General features: G+C 44.5%; 1 protein-coding gene across 2 annotated transcripts in view; it reads right to left on the bottom strand.

Annotated features, from left to right (window-relative positions):
* FLVCR2 (FLVCR choline and putative heme transporter 2) overlaps window positions 1–16046 on the bottom strand; it is a 32806-nt gene extending 16760 nt beyond the window's left edge. For both annotated transcript variants that reach the window (XM_062494963.1, XM_062494962.1), the window contains exons 1-3: window positions 15534–16046; window positions 4752–4893; window positions 3399–3539 (exon numbers count right to left, since the gene is read on the bottom strand). In XM_062494963.1, coding sequence (XP_062350947.1) covers window positions 3399–3539; window positions 4752–4893; window positions 15534–16046 — 796 coding nt within the window. The remainder of the gene's footprint in view (window positions 1–3398; window positions 3540–4751; window positions 4894–15533) is intronic.
* Window positions 16047–19861: the final 3815 nt, after the last annotated feature.

The following is a 19861-nucleotide window of genomic DNA, read 5'->3' as shown; positions in this document are numbered from 1 at the left end:
TGTGAGGGTGGTGAGGCACTGGAACAGGTTGCCCAAAGGTGTAGATGGAAGGGTTTAAGTCCAGGCTGGACTGGGTTCTGAGTAAACAGGTCTAGGGGAAGGTGTCCCTGCACATGGCATGGAGATTAGAACTAGATAATCTTTTAGAGCCCTTCTAACTCAAACCATTCTGTGATCAAGCAAAACTCACTCCACAGCTGTATGGCCCAGGCAACACGTGAAGACTCATGCACGTGATCCCACATATTGCCTGTGACAATGCTTCCTGCTTCAAAATCATGTGTCAGAAGGTTACAGGAGTGGCTAGCAAGTTGAGTGACATGCTCATTAGGCAGAAGAATCTACCCAGTCCTTACCAAGAGTTACTCAGGAAGGCTGGAAATTCCAGCAGGGCCAGCAGCCAAGGATGGGGGAGAACAACTGGAGATCTCACAGCAAGGAGGCGCCCTCCAGCTTTGAAAGCCATCTCTTTGCAGCACTTGGCTATGGCAGAACAGCTAGTGCACCCTAAATCAGCTTCATCCCATCTCCACCTCTGGAGCACCCTGCTCACTAGGTGACACCACAAGCTGTAGTACAAGGACACAGGAGTATGGCGGATCAGCACAGTCCTTCTGCTTCTTCACTTCAAAGCTGGGCATAAACATTATCCACTCATTTGTGCGCTTCTATTTCTCACACAGCCAAGAGGACAGCAGCCTTGTGAAGACAGACAGATGCTGCTCTGGTACCTAATGCTGTCAGTAAACCAGCTTTACAGCAGCTCTGTGACCCATGTGATTTCCAAGACAGAGATGGGGCCCCTGCTCCCAAGCTGGGGAGAACTTAAGAGTTGGCAGCAACATTTGGCACTAGAGTCAGGCAAAACATTCTAAGAATCAAGACAATGTGTCAAATTTGCATATGTGAGGGCTGAGAAACGTTGTAGCACTTCATATATCACAGTTGCTCAGTGAAGCTTCTGTGAGAATTACAGCTGTTTGAATGTCCATAAAACAGGTAATGGCAGTTTCCAATGGGAAAGTGGCCATTTGCCTGCCCAGACACCCAGAGGAGGGAAACCAGAACTAGTAGCTGGGAGCAGGACATCTGAAGGTCCAGCAGCACCAGATTCTTTAGCTAGTTACCATGGTTTGCTTGTAATGTAGAATAATATTTTTGATACCTCAGTGTCTCCCCTATTTTATAGAGGCCAGAACAGGAAGTTTATTGCCTACAGCTCCAAAAGGAGCCCTTATTAAGCCTCAGACTATAACCCAGGTCTCCCACAGGTAGGCAGCTGATTACCTACATGCCAGACTCTTGGTCTCTCTCTTTCACCCTTGTAATCCTCCCCAACAATGGTTCCTTAGGCAGTTCTCACTGTCCTGCCTCCTCCTCACTGTCCCATCATCATTCCAAATGCTGATTCTTTAAGACTGTTTCATTACTCCCATTCTATCAGTCTTTCCCAGCATTTCCCACCCTTTTCCTGCCTACTGCCTCCCACTAGCAACATGCTCTCCAATGCAAAGCCCAACCCCACAGACTTGGTATTCCTTAATGTCCATTCCATGTTATGCCTCAGTTTTATGGAAGCAATGTCAACAGTCTTGGGGAAAAGGTTCTCTGAGGGCTTTCCTGAAAAACAGTTCACTAGCACTGACATAGCAGCAGTGACAACGCTGTTCCCAGCACTGCAAGCCTTGCCACAAGAAAGGAATCATTGGGTGCTGGTAATACCAAGACCTTAGAGGTCTGCAAACCTGCTCTGACCTGACACTGTAGAAAGATCCCTATTCTTTCTACAGCCAGGAGAGATGAACAATCAGCAGGTTTGCCCCTCTCTCCCCTGACACGTACATGCTAACACAAAAGCCAACAGGCTGCAGATATCTTTGTGTTAAGTAGGCAGGATGACTCAGTTGCACTCATGTGGCTGCAGATGTCTTAAATCTTGGCCAACGTAACTTTTGACTTGAGTAGGAAAAACTGTCACCATTTTAAACCCAGACAAGCTAAAAAAAAAGTTTCACAGTATAGTTCCCTCTCTGAGTAACAGTCACCATCTCAAGTCAAGCTGGAGATTGGCATGAGGCTGACAAAGAGAGGAACAGAATAAATGCAGACCAGCAGCAAGAGAAAATGAATTATGAGCCACTGAATGGATTTTCCACACTGTGACTGCCAGAAAAGAATTACTCCAGGAAGGTAAGATTCTAAACATGTTCTTTGCACTGAGACTCTCAGGACCTGTTTATGCCTATTAGAGCAAATGCTTTCCCCTTCATTTTTCCTGAAGGGTAAGTGTAAACTGAGCAGACAATACAATCCAACTTCAAACACAGTCTGCCTGGCCTGAGAGGGCATTACATACTACTGGAAAAAAAAAAATAGCCAAAACCAGCAGCTGCAATTCAAACCAGGAGAGTTTAGGAGCAATCTGAGAGGGGCATTTCTAGAAGTCTACAGCACTGAGAAGGAAGGGAGCAGAGATTCCAACAACTCCAAAGACCATTAGCACCCTCAGCAAGTACAAAGCCACCATCTGACTCCAACCTGACTACTCATCCACAAGATGTTTCACATACAATTGCTGGCAGAATGTGTAGAACTTTCAGCAATATTTAACTGTCCCCCTGAGAAGCTTCCATAGCAAGCTAGTAGGAAGAGTGAGGACAAAACTACCCACAGACTAGCTGGCTACAGCATACTCTATTATGCAGCCAGGCACAGACCACAATGGCCTTTCTGCTTGCAGCAAAAGCATTTTTCCATATGCCAATTCAGCATCAGGGAATAGATTCAACAAATCACACTGCCCTCAAACAACCAGATCAAGCCTACTGAAGAGAAGCAAGCAGAAAATTCAACATGCAAGGACAGATGGCATAAGATGTTCTGCAGTCCTTCCTTCCAATTGCTTTACAGGGACTGCCTAGAAAGCTGACAAAGTCTGCATATCTGCATATTCCACATGACCTCTACAGAGATTCCTGGCAGTCATATTCTTATCCTTGCCTTTGAAAAGACTTTCACTCAGTTCTGTGACTTGCACTCAGACACTTTCATGTATTTCATATGTAAGCATTCAGATCAGTTTGCTGCAATTAACTAAATGACTGGAAAAAAAGAACAGATAAGGAAATCTCCCTCACAGCAAACATTCAAAGACTGGAAGAACAGTCGTAGGGGCATATCATCCTCTGTGTATTTGCCTTCCTTTCGTTCTTCCCTGCTGCATTCACTGGTAACCACTGCTGAAGAGTACTGGGCTATAAGGATTCCTGGTCTGTGACAGCACAGAGGAGCTATCTTTATGTTCCCTTAAAAAACTCAAGCCAGTTACTGCCCCAGCAGAGCACAGAGAGGGAGGGAGAAGCCGTGATAACTGCACAGGAAGAAAGGCCAGACTTTACCATAAGTGATCATAAGCAGCAAAAAGTTGATATTGCGGAGCAGGCGGAGGATTGATTGCACGTAGGAATATTCTGCAGTCGGTTGTGACTGGATTGAGGCCTGAGCTCGGCTTGGAGGGTTCGGGGGCTTCTCCTTGAAGACTGAAACCAGACACAAAATACATCTGTTTGTAATGGGGTAATTGAGGAGCCTGAGCACACACAGCACGGTTTGAGGATGGCAGAGGAGCTGGTATAACCAACTGTACAAAACACACCATTTACCTACAAAACACACTTTCCTATTCCATGCATAAACTTATCCAGGAACAGGAAAGAACAACTCTTCCAACAGTAACTCCTGCCACCTTCCCAAGAGAAACATCTTGCCTTCAATTAGTTTTTTGTGTAGGCAGTGTCCAGCAGCACCAAAAGAGTTCTCATGACTATTAATAATGCCTTTGTCTCTAGAAGGATGACCAGCGAGGTGCAAAAGTGTTATGTGGATTTCCAAGTGACAGAGTGGAACGGGACAAGTCAATTGACAAAGGTGGCCTAGCGCTCTGCAGTGGCCAATGCCCAGGGAACAAAAACCTTTGCCAGGTTTTATTTCAGGCCAAGCCATCTGCTGCCCATTACCAGCATTAAAGTAGCATCCAGAAATCCCAGTCACAGGCAATACTGCTGTGCTAGGTGCTAGACAGGCATTTTTGTACTTGTCTATTCCCTGCCCCACATTATTTGAAGTTTACATCTGATTCAGCCACAAGCAACATGAACAAACTGGCAAGAGGAGCCTATCAAAAAAATTTCATGGAATTCACCAACTAAACTCAGCTCTCCAGTGAGCATGCCAGTACTTCATGCTAAAGATCTGGCTTCAAATTCATGTGTTAAGCAGAGGAACTGCATCTCTTGTGTCCTGCAACTGTCCTTCATGCTTTATTCTCTCCACTCATAACTGGGAACAGCTTGTTCCTGTGATGCCATATAATCTGCCTCTTTTTACTCTTAGGTAGTAGTCAGGTCCCAGATATAACCCAAAGCCCAGCACCCTATTTGCAGGGAAGCAGACTATGAAACTTGCAAGATTTCTGTTGGTTTTTAAAGTATTTATTCATGCCTGGAATTTATTATGTAGGCAGTGGACAAAACTAACAATTTGGCAAGCTCACTGACAACCTCCCTTCTACATGTCCTTTTCATCAAGGGTTTGAAGTGGCAAGATAAAGTATTGCATGACCCTGTCAGCTGCATGGTAAAATACATTCCCAGATGGCCTGCCCAGCCCATTTCCTGGCACACAGGCCCCCCATCACATATCCGCTGATCTCAGTCCCATTTGGTTTCATGTGCACACTCCCAGCTCCTTACCTATGATGACCAGGATGAACAGGGCTGATGCCACACCTGCAGTCATGAAGAACATGATGCTGATGTGGTAGGCAAGCTTCTCCACATCCTCCACATTAGGGATCAGAACTGGAGGGACCAGAAAGCCTGCAGCAATGCCAAGCTGAGAAGAGAGAGGGGATAAACAGAGGGCTGACATGAAACCACAACAGTGCCACTACCCTACAGCTCAGTACAGGCTCAACTGAGCCTACCCAAATTTCACAACCAAGATGAAAATCTTCTTTACCACCCAAAAATTAAAAGTCAGATACCCATTGCAATTAGGCCATAAGAGAAGTTTCCCCACTGCATTTACAACTGTCAGGATATTCAAGGCAAGGTTTTACAACAGAATTGAGCAGAATGAATACCTGGCTCTGTCAGTGGAGGTCTTGCCTGCCCTGACCTCCTCCACAAATACATGTTCCTGCTCACACACACATCCCATTTCTTACCTTGCCCCTGCTCTAGAGCTGGCCTGATCACTTGGCAATCCAATTTTGCTCATTGAAATGGCAGAAAACAGGACCATCAAAACCAACCACAATATCTGCCAGGTTAATGAGTTGAACCAATTTATTTTCCAACCACCTAAGTGCAAGGGCATAGACACCTGACCATTCCACATAACTGGGATATTAATCTGGCTCAGCCAACTTTGATACAGTTTCAAATGAGCAGCCTCCCAAGACAAGGCACACCCTATGACCACCAGGAGAATCTAGAAGAGCATCAAGGTTGAAAGCAAAGTGTTGACAGCACATATCCTAAATGTCCAGGTGGTTTTAGTAACAGAGCTCAGCAACTGTCCTTGGATAAGCTGTTTTGACATGTACAGAAAGCAAGGACTGTGAAAGACAAGTTCTGTGCAGCCCATAAACCTTGTGGAAGTATGTCAGCACAGAGCAGAAAACCCAAGAGCCCTGTAGCCCAGGCATGAGTTTGGACAACTTTCCTGGGTTATCTTCTAGCAAAACCGCCTTGTGCTTTCTGCATGCTTTCTCTGACATTTCTCAGTGTTTCTGGGATGCTGATAGACTCATTCTGGAAGACTGACTTACTGGCCAAGACAAAGATCTTAGAACAAATATATTTCAGTTGCCATATTTGGTAGTTAGGCTAAAAGTCAGCTTGTACCCTCCAGCCCCTCCATAAAATCCCTACTTCTCCATCTCCAGCTGGTGTATTTTTGAGACAGGAAGAATGCTTAGGATTCAAACAGAGCTATCTGCTACCCTCGACTGCCCTATTTAGCTTACAAACAAGTCACTTTCAGTCATGTCTAGCCAAACTTCTCCTGTGTCAAGCAGTGCCCTCCACTGGGACCTGGTGTATCCTGGGTCAGGATCAGCAAGATATGTATATACACTAAATTCATTCTTGGTGCTCAGACACTGCAGGGAGCTAGTGAGAAGGGCCACCGAGAGATTACAGATGTGCCCCACCAGTTCAAAGCACTGTCAAGAATAAGAATATTTGAGGTTTAGTTACATAGACTGAAGACAAACCAAAGCTGTGCCATCCCAGATAGCAAGTCAAGGACTGAAAGAGTTTAGGAGGAAACTTAAAAGACCATTAAGGAGGATAAACCTTCCTACCACCCACATGGCACAGACAGACTCTGACACAGGACTAAACTTGCCAGAACTCAGTTTTGTTCAGATATGGCCTATGCCCCATCTCATCACAGTGAGTCAGGCTGACTCTCCTCCTCTGCACTGCCCACTCACTACAGCAAGCACAACTATCATGGTTTAGAGGCTTCAAGCTCTAACCTCCATCAAACTGCATGCCTCCCCTTCCCTACACAAGCATGCAGCTGCACAGAAAAGGTAATGGCATCAAACACAGAATCTCACAGAGATTGCTGGTAGAGAGCAGAAGCCTGCTTGTCTCTGCAGCACATTTATTTTGCCCTCCTTGTGGCCAAGTGCAGGCATGTGCCTCTGGTGTGCCTGGTCAGCCCAGGACACAGCCAGCCTGGGCTTCACTTCCATCTCCAGAGCATTTCTAAAGACTTATCCTTTGAGGAAGAGACTCTCAACACTGCTCCTTTCCATCTGAGGGAAGAGTCCTATTGAGTCTCATATCACGTCTTCCATGTGCCCTCCACCCTTTCCCAAGTAAGGTTTACAAACACCTTACTGGAAACTGACTCTGTCTTACCAGTGTTTAATTCTTGAAAGAACTAAGCTGGATTCCTGTGCTAGGTACTTCTTAGCTTCCTTCTCTCTGTAATCACATGCTAGCCACATGAGCTGCTGAACAGCAACAAAACATCGGGGAGGAGAGATCCACACTTTATTCTGACCTTTGACGTAAGTTTCTCCGGGACCACAGTTGAGTTTCAATCTTTTACTGTCTCCCTCCAGCTGCTCCTTCCTGAAAAAGGATCTATCTGATATACCTAGCAGAGAAGATACTGAGAGTCTGCGTCGCAAATTGTTTAGAAATCTTTTACTGGGAGATCCTACAGTCATCACTTACCCAATGGGTCACAGACTCACCCAGCTTTCTTGAACTAATTGTTGCCTTTTCAGAAGCATTTTCCTGAACAACTTTTCTAACCATAACTGGATGTTTCATCCTTTCTCTTCTCCTCCCCCTGAAAGAAGCAACTTTTATCCATTAGGAGTTCATTATACCTTTGATAAGAACCATAGCAGAATGGACAAAAAAACCCATAGCAATAGGAGCTACATTTTATATTTCAGAACGACTCATGCTGTTAATTCTGTGAAGATGAAGCCCCTTGACTTGACTAGAACTGAAGATTTCCTGAACAACATTCACAGACTTGGATTTTTCATACCATTTTTAGCAAAGCAGACAAGCTCTCAACAACATGATGACTATCACACTGCATATACTTTACCTTTCACAAGGAGATTTTTGGCCTGGTTCTCAGCAGGTCAGTATGCAAATCACCACAAGCCCACAGAAACACTATAACCAATTAACAAGAAAATTCAAAAGATGCCTTAGAAGAGGGAAAAAGCTTCTCTTCCCTTCTCCACACCTTGCACATCAGGGAAAATAAAGCAATTGTAAAAATAAGGTTAGTTCTGCAAAAGTCTGTGCTACCCTCCTTACAGACACCATCAGTCATAAGATACCCTCTTATTTAATTTGGATCTCCAAGCTTTACACAGGCAGATTAGTGCCCAATACCTATACAGATGTTCTCAAAATTTGATACATCACTCAGAATCCTTTCACCCAAAACACCCAGCACTGTCCTGATCTCTGGGGATCTTTCCAGGAGATCAGTCTGCTGGTACTTTATTTTAAAAAGGCTTTGGGGTAATTTTTAAACACAATACCAGGAAAGTCAACAACTATAGCAGAGTGCACTGTTCATATGACTTACTCTTAAAAGAGACTAGTAAAGGATGGAAGGAATGTATTTCCTACCAAGGACCAGTCACAACAACAACATCATATTCAGCATTCAAATGTGCACAAAGAACAGCTACTTGCTCTTGGTTTTGTTGCTTAAGAAGATGGTATAAATGTACCCAAAGTCTTGCAATATAAAATGACACATCTAAGATTAGCTGCTAAGAGTCTCCTGAAGGAAGATAAGCAGGGGTGTATCAGCATTGAAATTGTAAATGAATGATCGATGTAGGAATGCAGGAGTGGACCTGCACCTCAAAAAAAACTATGAGTCAGCAACAGGAACACAGCCCTGTAAAATTCCATAAGTAAGTATAAATGTTGACAGAGGGGACCACCAAATCCAGAAGGTCAATTATAATGTTAAAAGACAGAGAGAGAGAGAGATGCTGCAAAAGCAAAAATATACAACAACAAGAAATCTTGACAATGCCCTTGCAAGCTAAATAAGCATCATGATATGGATGATGCAGAGACTGCATTTTTGCATTCCATAAATACCCTTTTCTGAGGAAAACTTGTAAGAGGCAGCACAATTTCTGATTTCAACCCAGAACAGCACAGTGAGGCTATGACCTATATTACAGAATGGTTCTGCACTGGACTGAAATTCAGCTTCCTTGCAGCTGACAAAAAAAATGAAACACCCTCCAAAACACTACAGCGATCTATAACTCACAAGAGGAAGCTGCCTGAAAGAAGTGTGTTAAATGGAAATTAAGAAGAAAAGCCTAAGAAAGTAAAGGCTTGCAAATGGCATTAAGATTGTGCAAATACACTGAGTCAGAGGCTCACTGTAAGCCTAGAGAATATTAGCAAAATATTTTAAAATAAAGGAACCACAGTTAAGTACAAAAAAATTGCAAAGAAACCTAAACAAATGAACAAATAAACAAAAAAAAACAATAATAACATAAACCACCCAGCTCTAAAACTGGATATTATTCCTTCAAACAAAGAAAAATTACAGCAAGCTGGACTATGCTAAAGCAAAACCATAATTAGGCCAAAAGAGGCACCAGAACAGCTTTACAAACTAAGTCAGAATACCTCAAACACAACAAAATCAGGAAACCTGACAGAAGGGTCAAAAGATGATCAGTGTGGAAGGAGAACATTTGAGAAAGAGGTCTTGGAACCATCATTCATGACATGATGTGCTACAAGTGGAAGATATTACTCAATATATTTAAACTAATTTATTCTCTGAGGCATCGGGACCAGCTGGTATTCATCCAGGAGCTCAAATAAACAAGTCAACAGAAAATCTACACTACTCACACACACAAACATACTAAATGGTCCGTTACCAAATATTCAAAACAGGAATGGAATAAGAGAAAAGTGATGCTAATTTTTAGGAGGCTCAGCATAAGCAGAAGTCCCAGGAAACCCCGAGACCAGCAGCCTGCTGGTTTGGCCAAGTGGCAGAAAATGTAGCAATCAAAAGATCTATGTTTTGATAAACACCAATACAACAGGCTTTTCAGACACCATGATTTCAACATGGTCTTAGCAAGTTCCCAAGCCAAGACTTTGGAGAATGCGGAGGACACACTCCAGACTCCCTCTCAATTCACCCAGGGAACCCCTTTGAGGAGATGCTTGTTCCAGAGCCCTGGGCAAATCAGCATCCTCTTCTACTCTTGTCTGGAATATCAAAGCTCTGTCCTAGGCCCTCCCTCCTTTTCTAACTACAGGTGCCCCTCAAACTGTAACCATGACATTTCACAAGAGCAGCCGAACCTTCTGACCCCTATAATTCATATATCACAATCTGCAGAGAGCAGACAGCTACCCCCTTCTCCCAACCTGTGCCTCCCAGCTGCATGTTGGCTTCCCAATAGTTTGCTATCAGCACAGGTCCCAGCTGTCTTTCCATATAAAAGGCTACAGGAGAATTGAAAATGGCCAACCGAGGTGTTGTTTAAGCAGAAGCTACCAGTTCCTACACAGTAAACTTTTGTATGAACTGGTGTCCAGAATATGCCTCTTCCATACCACTGACAGTAAAATTAGAAGAGCCTATTGAAATCCAGATAGTAGGACACCAATGTACATTTTTGCACAGTTTACATAACTTTCTTGAAGTGTTTTAAGAAAAAATAAGGAAGTACACAAGTTGTGAAAGGAAAAATTGTGGTAATACAAGACAGAGCTTAAGCTCTATTTTACCTTCCCACTAACATGGGAGACTTTTTCGTTTTTCCAAACTGCACTTGCACAACCAAAACTCATCTGCAAACAAAGCAAACTCCCTTCCGCACAACACTTCTGCTTCCCGTGGCATCATCTCATAATGCTTAACATGATGCAATGCTGTACAGTGAAGACTATTCCCCTGTGTGAGTCATTTGGGGCCTGTCAGCCTGAATGCACCTTCCCCCAGTCTGCTGGGAAAGAACTGCAACACAGCAAAACAACAGCAGTAGACAAGAGAGAGAACAAAACATAGGGGTTTCAGCTCTAACAGCAACCTCAGCTGCTACTGGAATCCTCGGTGAGGATATGCTTTGGTCAAGGACCTACTCCAAGTCACCTAATACAGACTCTTCTGGATATCCTGCAGGGTAAGTGCTGAGGGTGCTTGCTGTAGGGTAGGCCCTCCTATCAGAAACACTGCAGACACTAATTGAAACTCTCATGCAGAAATTAACCCAAAAGCCAGCTTCTGTGAGAGAGAAAGGTGAGCTGTCTTTGGTGTATGACTGGGAAGGGAGCACGAGATGAAATGGGTAGAAAAAGTTAATTTCAGGCTCTCCTATCCATTTATAGAAACAGAGGCATTCCTGCAAAAGCCACATTGCTATTCGGTCAGCACACCCTCCCACACTGAGCCACATCCAGGATCTTGGAGAGTTGGCCACATTGCACTCCTTAAGATCCAAGTGCTCTAATCCACCCTGCCCTTTTTATTTCAGGGAGAGAAAGGAGACAGGGCTGGAGAATGTCATCCATTAACTACTGTCACTACCATCAACTATGTCAACGATTAGCCATTGCCACTAAAATCTTCTCTATTCTGATAGCTAAAACTCAGAGATACAGGGCCAAGCTCTAGGGCTGTGTGACAGACCACCATCTGTACACATGTCTAACAGGGAACCACTTGAAGGGATAGGAATCCTCCAGCAGAGACAGAGCAGCCAAAGAATATCTAGAAGTCCATTCAAAGACTGGAAGACAAAGATTCCACAGGATGTGATACATTTCCACAGTGCTTCTTAGACTTCAAGATGCCACCTTCCCTGAAGGGCAAAAGGTACAGAATGGAGTTATCAGTGAGGCATCAAACAAGGGCACATGCTCAGCACAAACAGCACTGTAGGATCACCATCTCAAAAACAGCTGCTATTCAGATGCTGCAGACCCTTTTACATGGCAAAACCCACCTCAGCCACTACCCAAGCAGGCTCTTTCTCCCAATTCAAAACAGAGGAAAGGAGCCACCAGGATCGAGAGAGAGAACATTTCCCTGAATTTCATTCACAGCTTATCATCAGGTTTCAAAAGCCATCACCTAATCACTTCAAGACTGGCACTCCCAGCAGGCTGCAGATACCACCTAAAATCTCTGCCTCAGGCTGTTTCTATTATGGAAGCCCTAAATCTCTGAAGTCACATTGCAGCTACATCAGAACAGGGACAGATCCAAAGACCAATAAGGTGCTGTATGATTTTTCCCTTAAAGCAGAGCTTAATATGAGGCTGAAGTTCTTTCCTCCCAAATCACATCACTTTTTTTTCAAGCCCTGCTTAAAAAAAAGAAAGAAAAAAAAAAAAAGAAGAAAAATTAGTGTAAAAAATAATTTAACAGGCCCGCATCCTTACTCCCAAACCCATCTTGTGTCTTGTTTCTTTGTCAAAACAGCAAAAAACAGGAACAAGGTCTCTCTCAATCAACAAAAAACCTAATACTGGTGGCAAAGCAATACAAATCAAACCCACAAATTTGCCTATATGCAACACAGTTACACATTTCTCTGCATGCTACCCACACCCTTTGCCCATCAAGTGACAACAGTGAGATAAACTAGTAAGAGTGAGATATGCACAAAAGCCAGACACAGCAGTTCAGTATGCACCATGGCACCTGAAGGAGAGAGCTGGTACCTGGCCATCAGACTCCAGCTTATAAATTTCAAAATGCCATGAAAACTTAACTTGCTACCTAAACGTCCCCACGTTAGTTCTGTCATGCCAAAGGACAATGCACTTCCTCATCCCCACATTACAGGAGAACAAGTGTGTTAAATGAAGGGGCAAGACCTGCTGCTCCAGCAAGCACACACTCTTGCAAATGCCAGTATCTTATTCAGGAGAGCGTTTCTTCCCACTGCAGTTCTGTCACCACGGAGAATGATGGACAGTCTGCCGTCAGTGAAGAAGTTTAGAAGCCTGTTTGCTGCTGCCTGTCAGGTCTCAACCACAGTCCCAAACAGGGATGCAGCTGATGAATCAATACAACAAGATGGTAACAGGACAGCCTTACCCAGACCACTCTCTCCTTCCTATCCACCTCTTCTGTAGGACTTCACCTGCACCGAGGTGCTCCATAGAGAACGCTGCTGATGTAGCAGGCACACTACTACTGATAGCTGTATTTCATAAGTGTGCCAGACAAATTCCTGACAATATTAAAATACATATGAAGAACATTCAGATAAAACTTCTGCTTTACCCCAGATCTTCAGCATGAGGAATAGTCCCCATATAGATTTTTCCTAGTCTTTCAAGCAATGAGAAGCCAGCAGTATTTCAATAACACTAATATATAAATGCCAAAGCATCCAACATACAAATTTCATTCTATACCTCCCCACACATGAACTTCCAAGACAAGGAAAAAAGAATGGAAAAACACCTACGTACCCTCCTGTTAAAACATGGAAAAGTAAAATGTCATGAAAACCAGCAGTGGGTAAACATGAGAATGTGATCACATCCACAGGTATTCACACTCTTCTAGAAGCTCTCCAGCACTGACTCAACAGTGCTTAATCTAACCTGTTTTAGCACTTCAGATACCACAGCCAACATATGGCTAGAAACAAGTGAGGTGATTCTAATACCTTACTAGGAGTTGTTTGGTTTTTTTAAAGGGTATTTAGTACCTGATCTGATTGATTCAATGATTTACTCTTCAGAGCTAACTTTGAACTTGAAGGTTAACATCAGTCAGTGAGCAGAGGTGGTGTCCTGAGCAAACAAGGCCCTGGCAGACCGAGATGAAGCAGCAGACAGGGCTTTCCTCAGGACAGCGCTGCTGAAGTGCAGCCCGGGGCCAAGAGAGCAAGAGCAGAAAAAGAGCAGGTATAGGAAATAAAGAAGCAGTGACACTTCCCTGCTACTTCATGCAGCTGCTTGCAATTCTTAATGGAGAGGTGCAACAGTGCTTGGTATTCAATAATAATAATAATTAAACTAAGTGACATGGCAAAGGAAAGGAAAACCATACAGTTGTAGAGAAACTAGCATAGGGAATAATTTACCATACTGCAATTACAAAACCACTGCATTATACCCTTTGCTAACACTCCCTAAGACAGTCTTTGACTGCAGTCAAGAAAAATGTATGCCTCTATTTCTTCCCCCTGCCCAACCTCACCAGTAAACAAAACAGCTAGTTTTCAGTCACTGTGATTATGTCTGACTATGGGAATAAATAGGCCTTCCTTATAGAGTATGCTCTGTCTTTAGTCACTACCAATGCTGACTTCTCCGATTCTCTAAAAGGAAAGTCTGGTCTTACAAAGCAAAGACTATGTACTGAACTGAGGTCTCATTGTCATGTCAGTTCAACTGCCAGACCAGTGTGGAACACCAAATGGGTAGCCAAAGTTTGTTTTTCACAACCGTTATGCTAAGCCACTCCTTTTGGGATGATGATGACGACTCCACACAGGCATATAGCACAGGCTGACAGCCTCGTAGTTTGGATTTCTAATGCATACTGTTGAGTAACTCCACCTGAATAATTTTTTAAAAGTCTGACAGCAAAATGCTCAGTTCCTTATTTGCTCATGCCAAGTTAGATGCATTCCACTCCGAAGACTCACTTAAAAACACGTAAAAACCAGCCCACTGGAAGTGATTATAAGAGCAAAAAGGAAAGCTCAGATGCACTCAAGGAAAGAGATTTTCTCTTCCCAAAAGATGTAAAGCAGTCCCCTTAATTCCCTAGTGCTGTTCTGCAAACTTCTGTTCCTCAAATACCATCTCCAAGCATTGACCTCTTTTTGCCTCAGCAGTATCTAAATAAATACAGAAACACAGGAGGAAGCAGCCTGCATTAGAAGCTACCTGAATTGAGAACCATTCAAATCAGAATGGCAGTCACTCACAGGCTGAACGGTCCAGGGTGGAGCACAGAGTCACATTTAGGGGAGTACGCATCTCAAAGCAAGGGCCACAAGCCTACCAGCTAATGTCATGTTCCACTTTCCTCTTCTTTGTGTCAGGGCTGCAGAGCCAGGCTCACTTGACTTATGCCCCATTGCATTAGTATTCGCTTATTCACTTCATTCAGTTGGTATGAGCTGGTGTTCAGGTGCAAGGGTCAAGAAGCTATTTCCCTGATCCTTTCAAAGCTGTTGTAAAACTTTTATCTTCTCTCGCTACAAGAAAAGACAGTCACAGCTGGAGCAAATGTGGGTCACTGGCCTCCTGCACCTGCATTGATACAAGAGCTCTAGGAGAGCTGACCTGACACTGGCCTGACAGAACTTTTCTGTTTTTCAAAGCAACTGCTGGTGGAAACTGTAGCTACTTTTAGGAGGTATGAAAGTGCTAAAGTCCTTTTCCTCCAGGGCCCAATGACAATGTTTTCAGCAGACAGCTAATCTCCTTTGTCCCATCTAGTTGTCAGCAGGAAGAGATATTGCAGTGTCAAGTCCAGATGCAACTGCAGATACAATATTTGAAGAACACTGCCTGAAGCAGTTTCTCAGCACTGCGCTTTCCCCCTCAGGCCATTCATAGTTCTACTGAATCACAACCCTGGACTGGAGATTCACACACGCAGGAAGTGAAGGGCACTGGAGAACAGCCTGAGCCAAAGACCTTTCAAAGCCAGAATCATACTTAACCCCCATGATGCCTCAAACTTTGTAGATGGAAGTCCCACTTGCTTCTGCCACCACCATCAGCCCTCCAGCTAACATCAGAGGCATCCTTCCAGATACCAGTTGCATTTTCCAGAGGGAAGTTCATGTAAGTTCGTGTTATCCCTGCAGCTGCCCTTCAGGCCATGTGCATCTCTTACCCCTTCCTGGTTTGCTCCCTTAGCACTCCCAGTCTCCAGCCAGGCAGGTGACAGCCCGCCGCACGTGCCTGGCCAGCCGGGCTGCAGCTGCCCATTACCTGGTTCCCAAAGACCGCAATGGAGCAGGCGGTGGAGACCTCGTGGGAGCCAAACCAGACCGAGGCGATGCGTGAGGGCATGCCCAGGATGAAGACCTGAGCCACGCTACAGATGACCTGTCCCAGAACAGTGACAGGGAAGAGGTGCGGCTTCAGGCTGCCCAGCTTCACCCAGGCACCCATGGCATTGAGGGCCGAGCCAGCCAAGGCGATGAGGCGCAGGCCCCTCTTGTCCAGCAGCCAGGCGACGGGGAAGAGCAGGGGGATGTAGAGGAGCATGTAGCTCATGGAAAGCCAGTCGATGGCGAAGGTGCTCACGCCGTAGAAGCGCACGAAGACGTTGTTGACGCTGCTGTACTGGATCCACTGGAAAGCGTTGCACAGGGAGTAGCTGCTGAAGAGCAGCAGCACGGCCCAGCGAAGCCGGGACAGCTGTACCTCGGCGGCGGCATCACCGACCCCTCCCGCCGCAGTCGACAGACTCAGCGCCCCGGCGGACTCCTGCAACACCATGCCGGCACCGCGGACCGCACCCGACCCGGCCCGGCCCGGCCCGGCCCAGCCCAGCCCGGCTCGGCTCGGCTCGGCTCGGCTCCCCGCCGGCACCACCTGCCCAAAACTCCCCTCCCGGCCGTCCCCACCGGGCTCACTGGCGGCCGCCGAGCGGGGAGGTGCCCCCGGCCCGGCCCTCCCTGCCCTCCGCCCCGCCCCGCTCCGCTCCGCTCCGCTCCGCTCCGCTCCGAGGCCGGGAGGGGCTCGGGCCGGCCTGGGGCACGGCGGGCCCTCGCACGGCCGGGGTGGCGGGCCTGGCCTGCGTCCTGCAGGAGCGCTGCCCGCCCCGCAGCAGAGGGGCCGCTCCCCACGGCCACCCCCCGGCACTGCCCGGCCCCGCCGAGAGCTCCCCCGGCGTTACCAGGGCAGGGGGCAGGAGAGGCTTCGGCCGCCAGTGATGAATGGGACGTGGGCTGAGCAGAATTGTGACCTGGGGGAGACTGGAGAAGCAAGCGGTTTGGGTTGGCATTTGATTTTTTTTTCACAACAGGGCACACTAGTGATTGAAAATATCCCGTGAAATCAAAATTAAAACATCTCAGCGTCAGTGAAGTAAGAGCCAAAAGTGGTGTTTGTTTCCATTCTCATGGGGAATTGGCAGTTAATGAGTCAGCGCTTGTTTTCCCATTACTTGAGCAACACGCCACTGGCAGATGCCTGCCTGGAGATCATTTATGGTCTACAGTTCATTTAATTAGCATCATGTTACCTGAATTGCATAAACATTCCTCAGCACAAGTATGCAATTTGCTGGTGATGTTCAGCTCTCTTTCAGCTTTTAACACACAGGTCAAAATTCGTTTGGAAAAACGGGAGCGGTATCTTTTGGATGTTGTGTTCCTGAAACAAAGGAATACAGAATATGAAAAAGTGAAGTTTCTCTGGCTTGTATTTACTGTTTGATAGCTGCATCATAACGTAGCCTTTTTACATACTTGGAACACTGTCAGAGGTTATTGCTGCTGTCCTCTGAGTTATCTACCTGCTGTCAGGAGCAAAGACAGACAAACAGCTTTGATGCCTTTATGTTCTTATTTACCATGAAAGAAAACGAACAAACAAGCAAATCCCCAAAACAAAAAAAAAAAAGCTTTGCACAAGTTATTCCAAGGAGCACAAATGTCAGATTAAGTGTTTTTTGCTGTGTACCCTCACAGAGCTTGTTTCTTGTCACCTGCTTGGATTTCCTACTCCCAGCAGCGGCCAGAAGCAGAGCTGGATAGGAGCAGAGCCAGTGCAGTCTTCCCTATGTGTTCTGCTAAAAGTTCCTCAGGACAGAGCTGCAAACGCTCCTATTCTCTGCCTCCTCAGCTTTGCCAATGAACCTCCAACCTTGCCTGGGATGCTTCTCACAATGGGACAACATAATCATAATGTAGCCTCTTCACATAATAAATAAGAAAGGCAAATTCATAAACCAAAGTCAGAAAAGATGTTTTCAGTCCCATTTATTATTAAATTAGGCAACCAAAGTTAACTGTGCACTGAGACGCCAGAAGGAACAGAGGAATTTGTTGTAACAAATTTGTAATCTAAATGTTATCAGGAATGTAATGAGCGACAGCAATGCGGATAGGGCAGAGGTGAATTGGAGCAGGAAAAAGACTATCATGGTTCAACAACTGCTTAGTCTGAGAACTGTAATGATAAAACAGTGAGATAGTACAGAAAATTCTAGGTTGATAAGATTTGAAAATATCTTTATAAAATTCTCCACAATATTATACAGAAATCAAAGTTGCACTGAGGTAATCACTATCATTGATTAAAGAGCAGTCAAAAATGAAGACAAGCAAAGAAATGTACAGGCAATTTTTAGGGTGGCAATCTGGGTTTGTTCAGAGGACCATCATTTATTATACCTTTAGCACTGTAAGGAACAAAATTTGCAGATGGCTAAGACATCACTGAGTTAGTCAAGCCTAACTTATATGTCGCCTTCATGTTGTATTAAGTTTGAAATTACTTTAGGACTGTAGCTTTAGCTATCTGTAACTGAAAGTATTATCACAGTTCATGACATCTTTAATTTGTAAACTGAAATAAATGCAGGATAATGGAATTAGATACTGTATGGCAGTATCATAAGGTCTCTGGGCAGCAAAGAGGAAGATATTAGTGACTGAATGTGGTTTTCAGGGAAAGAACAAGCAGAAAAGGTATAAAGAAAACAAATTAGGAGTTGAGGAAATACTGTCACATCGGGAAGACATAGAGAACAGTTAAATTTCTTAATACATGACTAAAAAGAGAACACGCATGCAGTAGACAAATCTTCAGATATATGGGAGATGACTGAAACACAGATTGGCTCCTTTGCCTCCTGCCAGCTCTGCTCCAAACTGGTGTCAAAAACAGTCTGTCATCCCGAGTTTTGTTTTTGTCCCACCTTCAGCGCCTAAATTTCTCTCAAAAATCCTCAGGTTTACTCAGCATCAACGTAAGATCTGTAGCAAGTCAGAACAAGCAAGGAGCCAGTTGCTCCAATGTCTTAGGCCTGTCAGAAAAGCCAAATGATAAGTCAAGAGTGACTAAAACACAGACTCTGCTGAAAATAACAGCTGAAATCAGATGCAACTTGAAAGCAGTGCCCAGCCTCTAGTGACTGCAGCATGTCAGGTGAACATGAGCCAGGCAGGGAAGAAACACTGGCTCCTCAAATCCAAGTCAGACAAGGGTTTTTCATACCTACAGGTCCACACTTCCTTGAACTCCCGTCCTTGGATTTCAGGGCTGTTTTGTTACTAACTCTGTGAACTGTTCAATCACCGGTTTATATAATTTACCAATTTCTAATTATAAAATTCTAAAATAAAACCCCTGTACTTTGCATTTCCTCCTCTATTGCTGCATCTGTTTCTACTCACACGCCTCTTTCCCTTCTTGATGCAACAGAGCAGCTGCTTTTGGATTTCCCTCATCACAGCATATTTATTTAAAAATTTCTTAGCCATGAAAAATTATTTACATTTCAGGACAATCCCTTGAAGTGGATTTTAAAGCTAGGGGGAAATCTCCTTTACATGGAGATCAACAGAAGTGCTAAAAAGCATATGGGATCCTAGAACCAAAAGTATCTGTGAAGATTGGAATGCGCTTAATCAGAAGAAGAAGCAGGACCCAAATGAAGTGTATAAATACAGGCCATCAGGTAGAGCCTAATCTCTGTAATCTTCCCTACTGATGTCAAGAAATCCAACACTGACATTCTTAGAATATATGCTGCCTTTATGACCAATTAGTACATACAGTTCCTTTATGTTATGTAAAGCCTTGCAGCTAGTTGATATTCTCAAAGTCCACCCAATAAATATAAATGCTAGGGATGGTGACAGCAATGAAAATCCAGATGGCAACAGGCTTTGATGACAAACAAGGTGATATGAATGGGTGAGGAAAAATGGCTTGCAGAGTGTGCAAAAGGTATTGTAGAAAATTATTGTGAAAAGTATAGTTTTTTGGTGTCTTTTCTCTCCACACTGGTTCAGAGATCCAGGAGGTGAACAAAAGAAGAAAGCTGATAAGGAAAAGCATATATTCAAGGATCTACGGATCTTACATCCATTTAGGTTCCCTTTGAATTGAAAGTATCTAGCCTCAAAGGATCATAGGATGTCCCTTGCTTTCAAACTCTCAGCCTTGCTATTTGTGCCTCTAAATTTCATCATTGCACTTAAAAAGCCTAACTAGCTTACTTCTAAGGTTGTTCCATCACGTTTTGACTGATAGCATTTAGGTCTATAAGAACTGTCAGCACATATCCCACACAAGTTTTC

Source organism: Cinclus cinclus, chromosome 6, assembly GCF_963662255.1.
Source record: "Cinclus cinclus chromosome 6, bCinCin1.1, whole genome shotgun sequence".
Lineage (NCBI taxonomy): Eukaryota > Metazoa > Chordata > Aves > Passeriformes > Cinclidae > Cinclus > Cinclus cinclus.
This window is presented reverse-complemented; position numbering and strand designations above follow the sequence as displayed.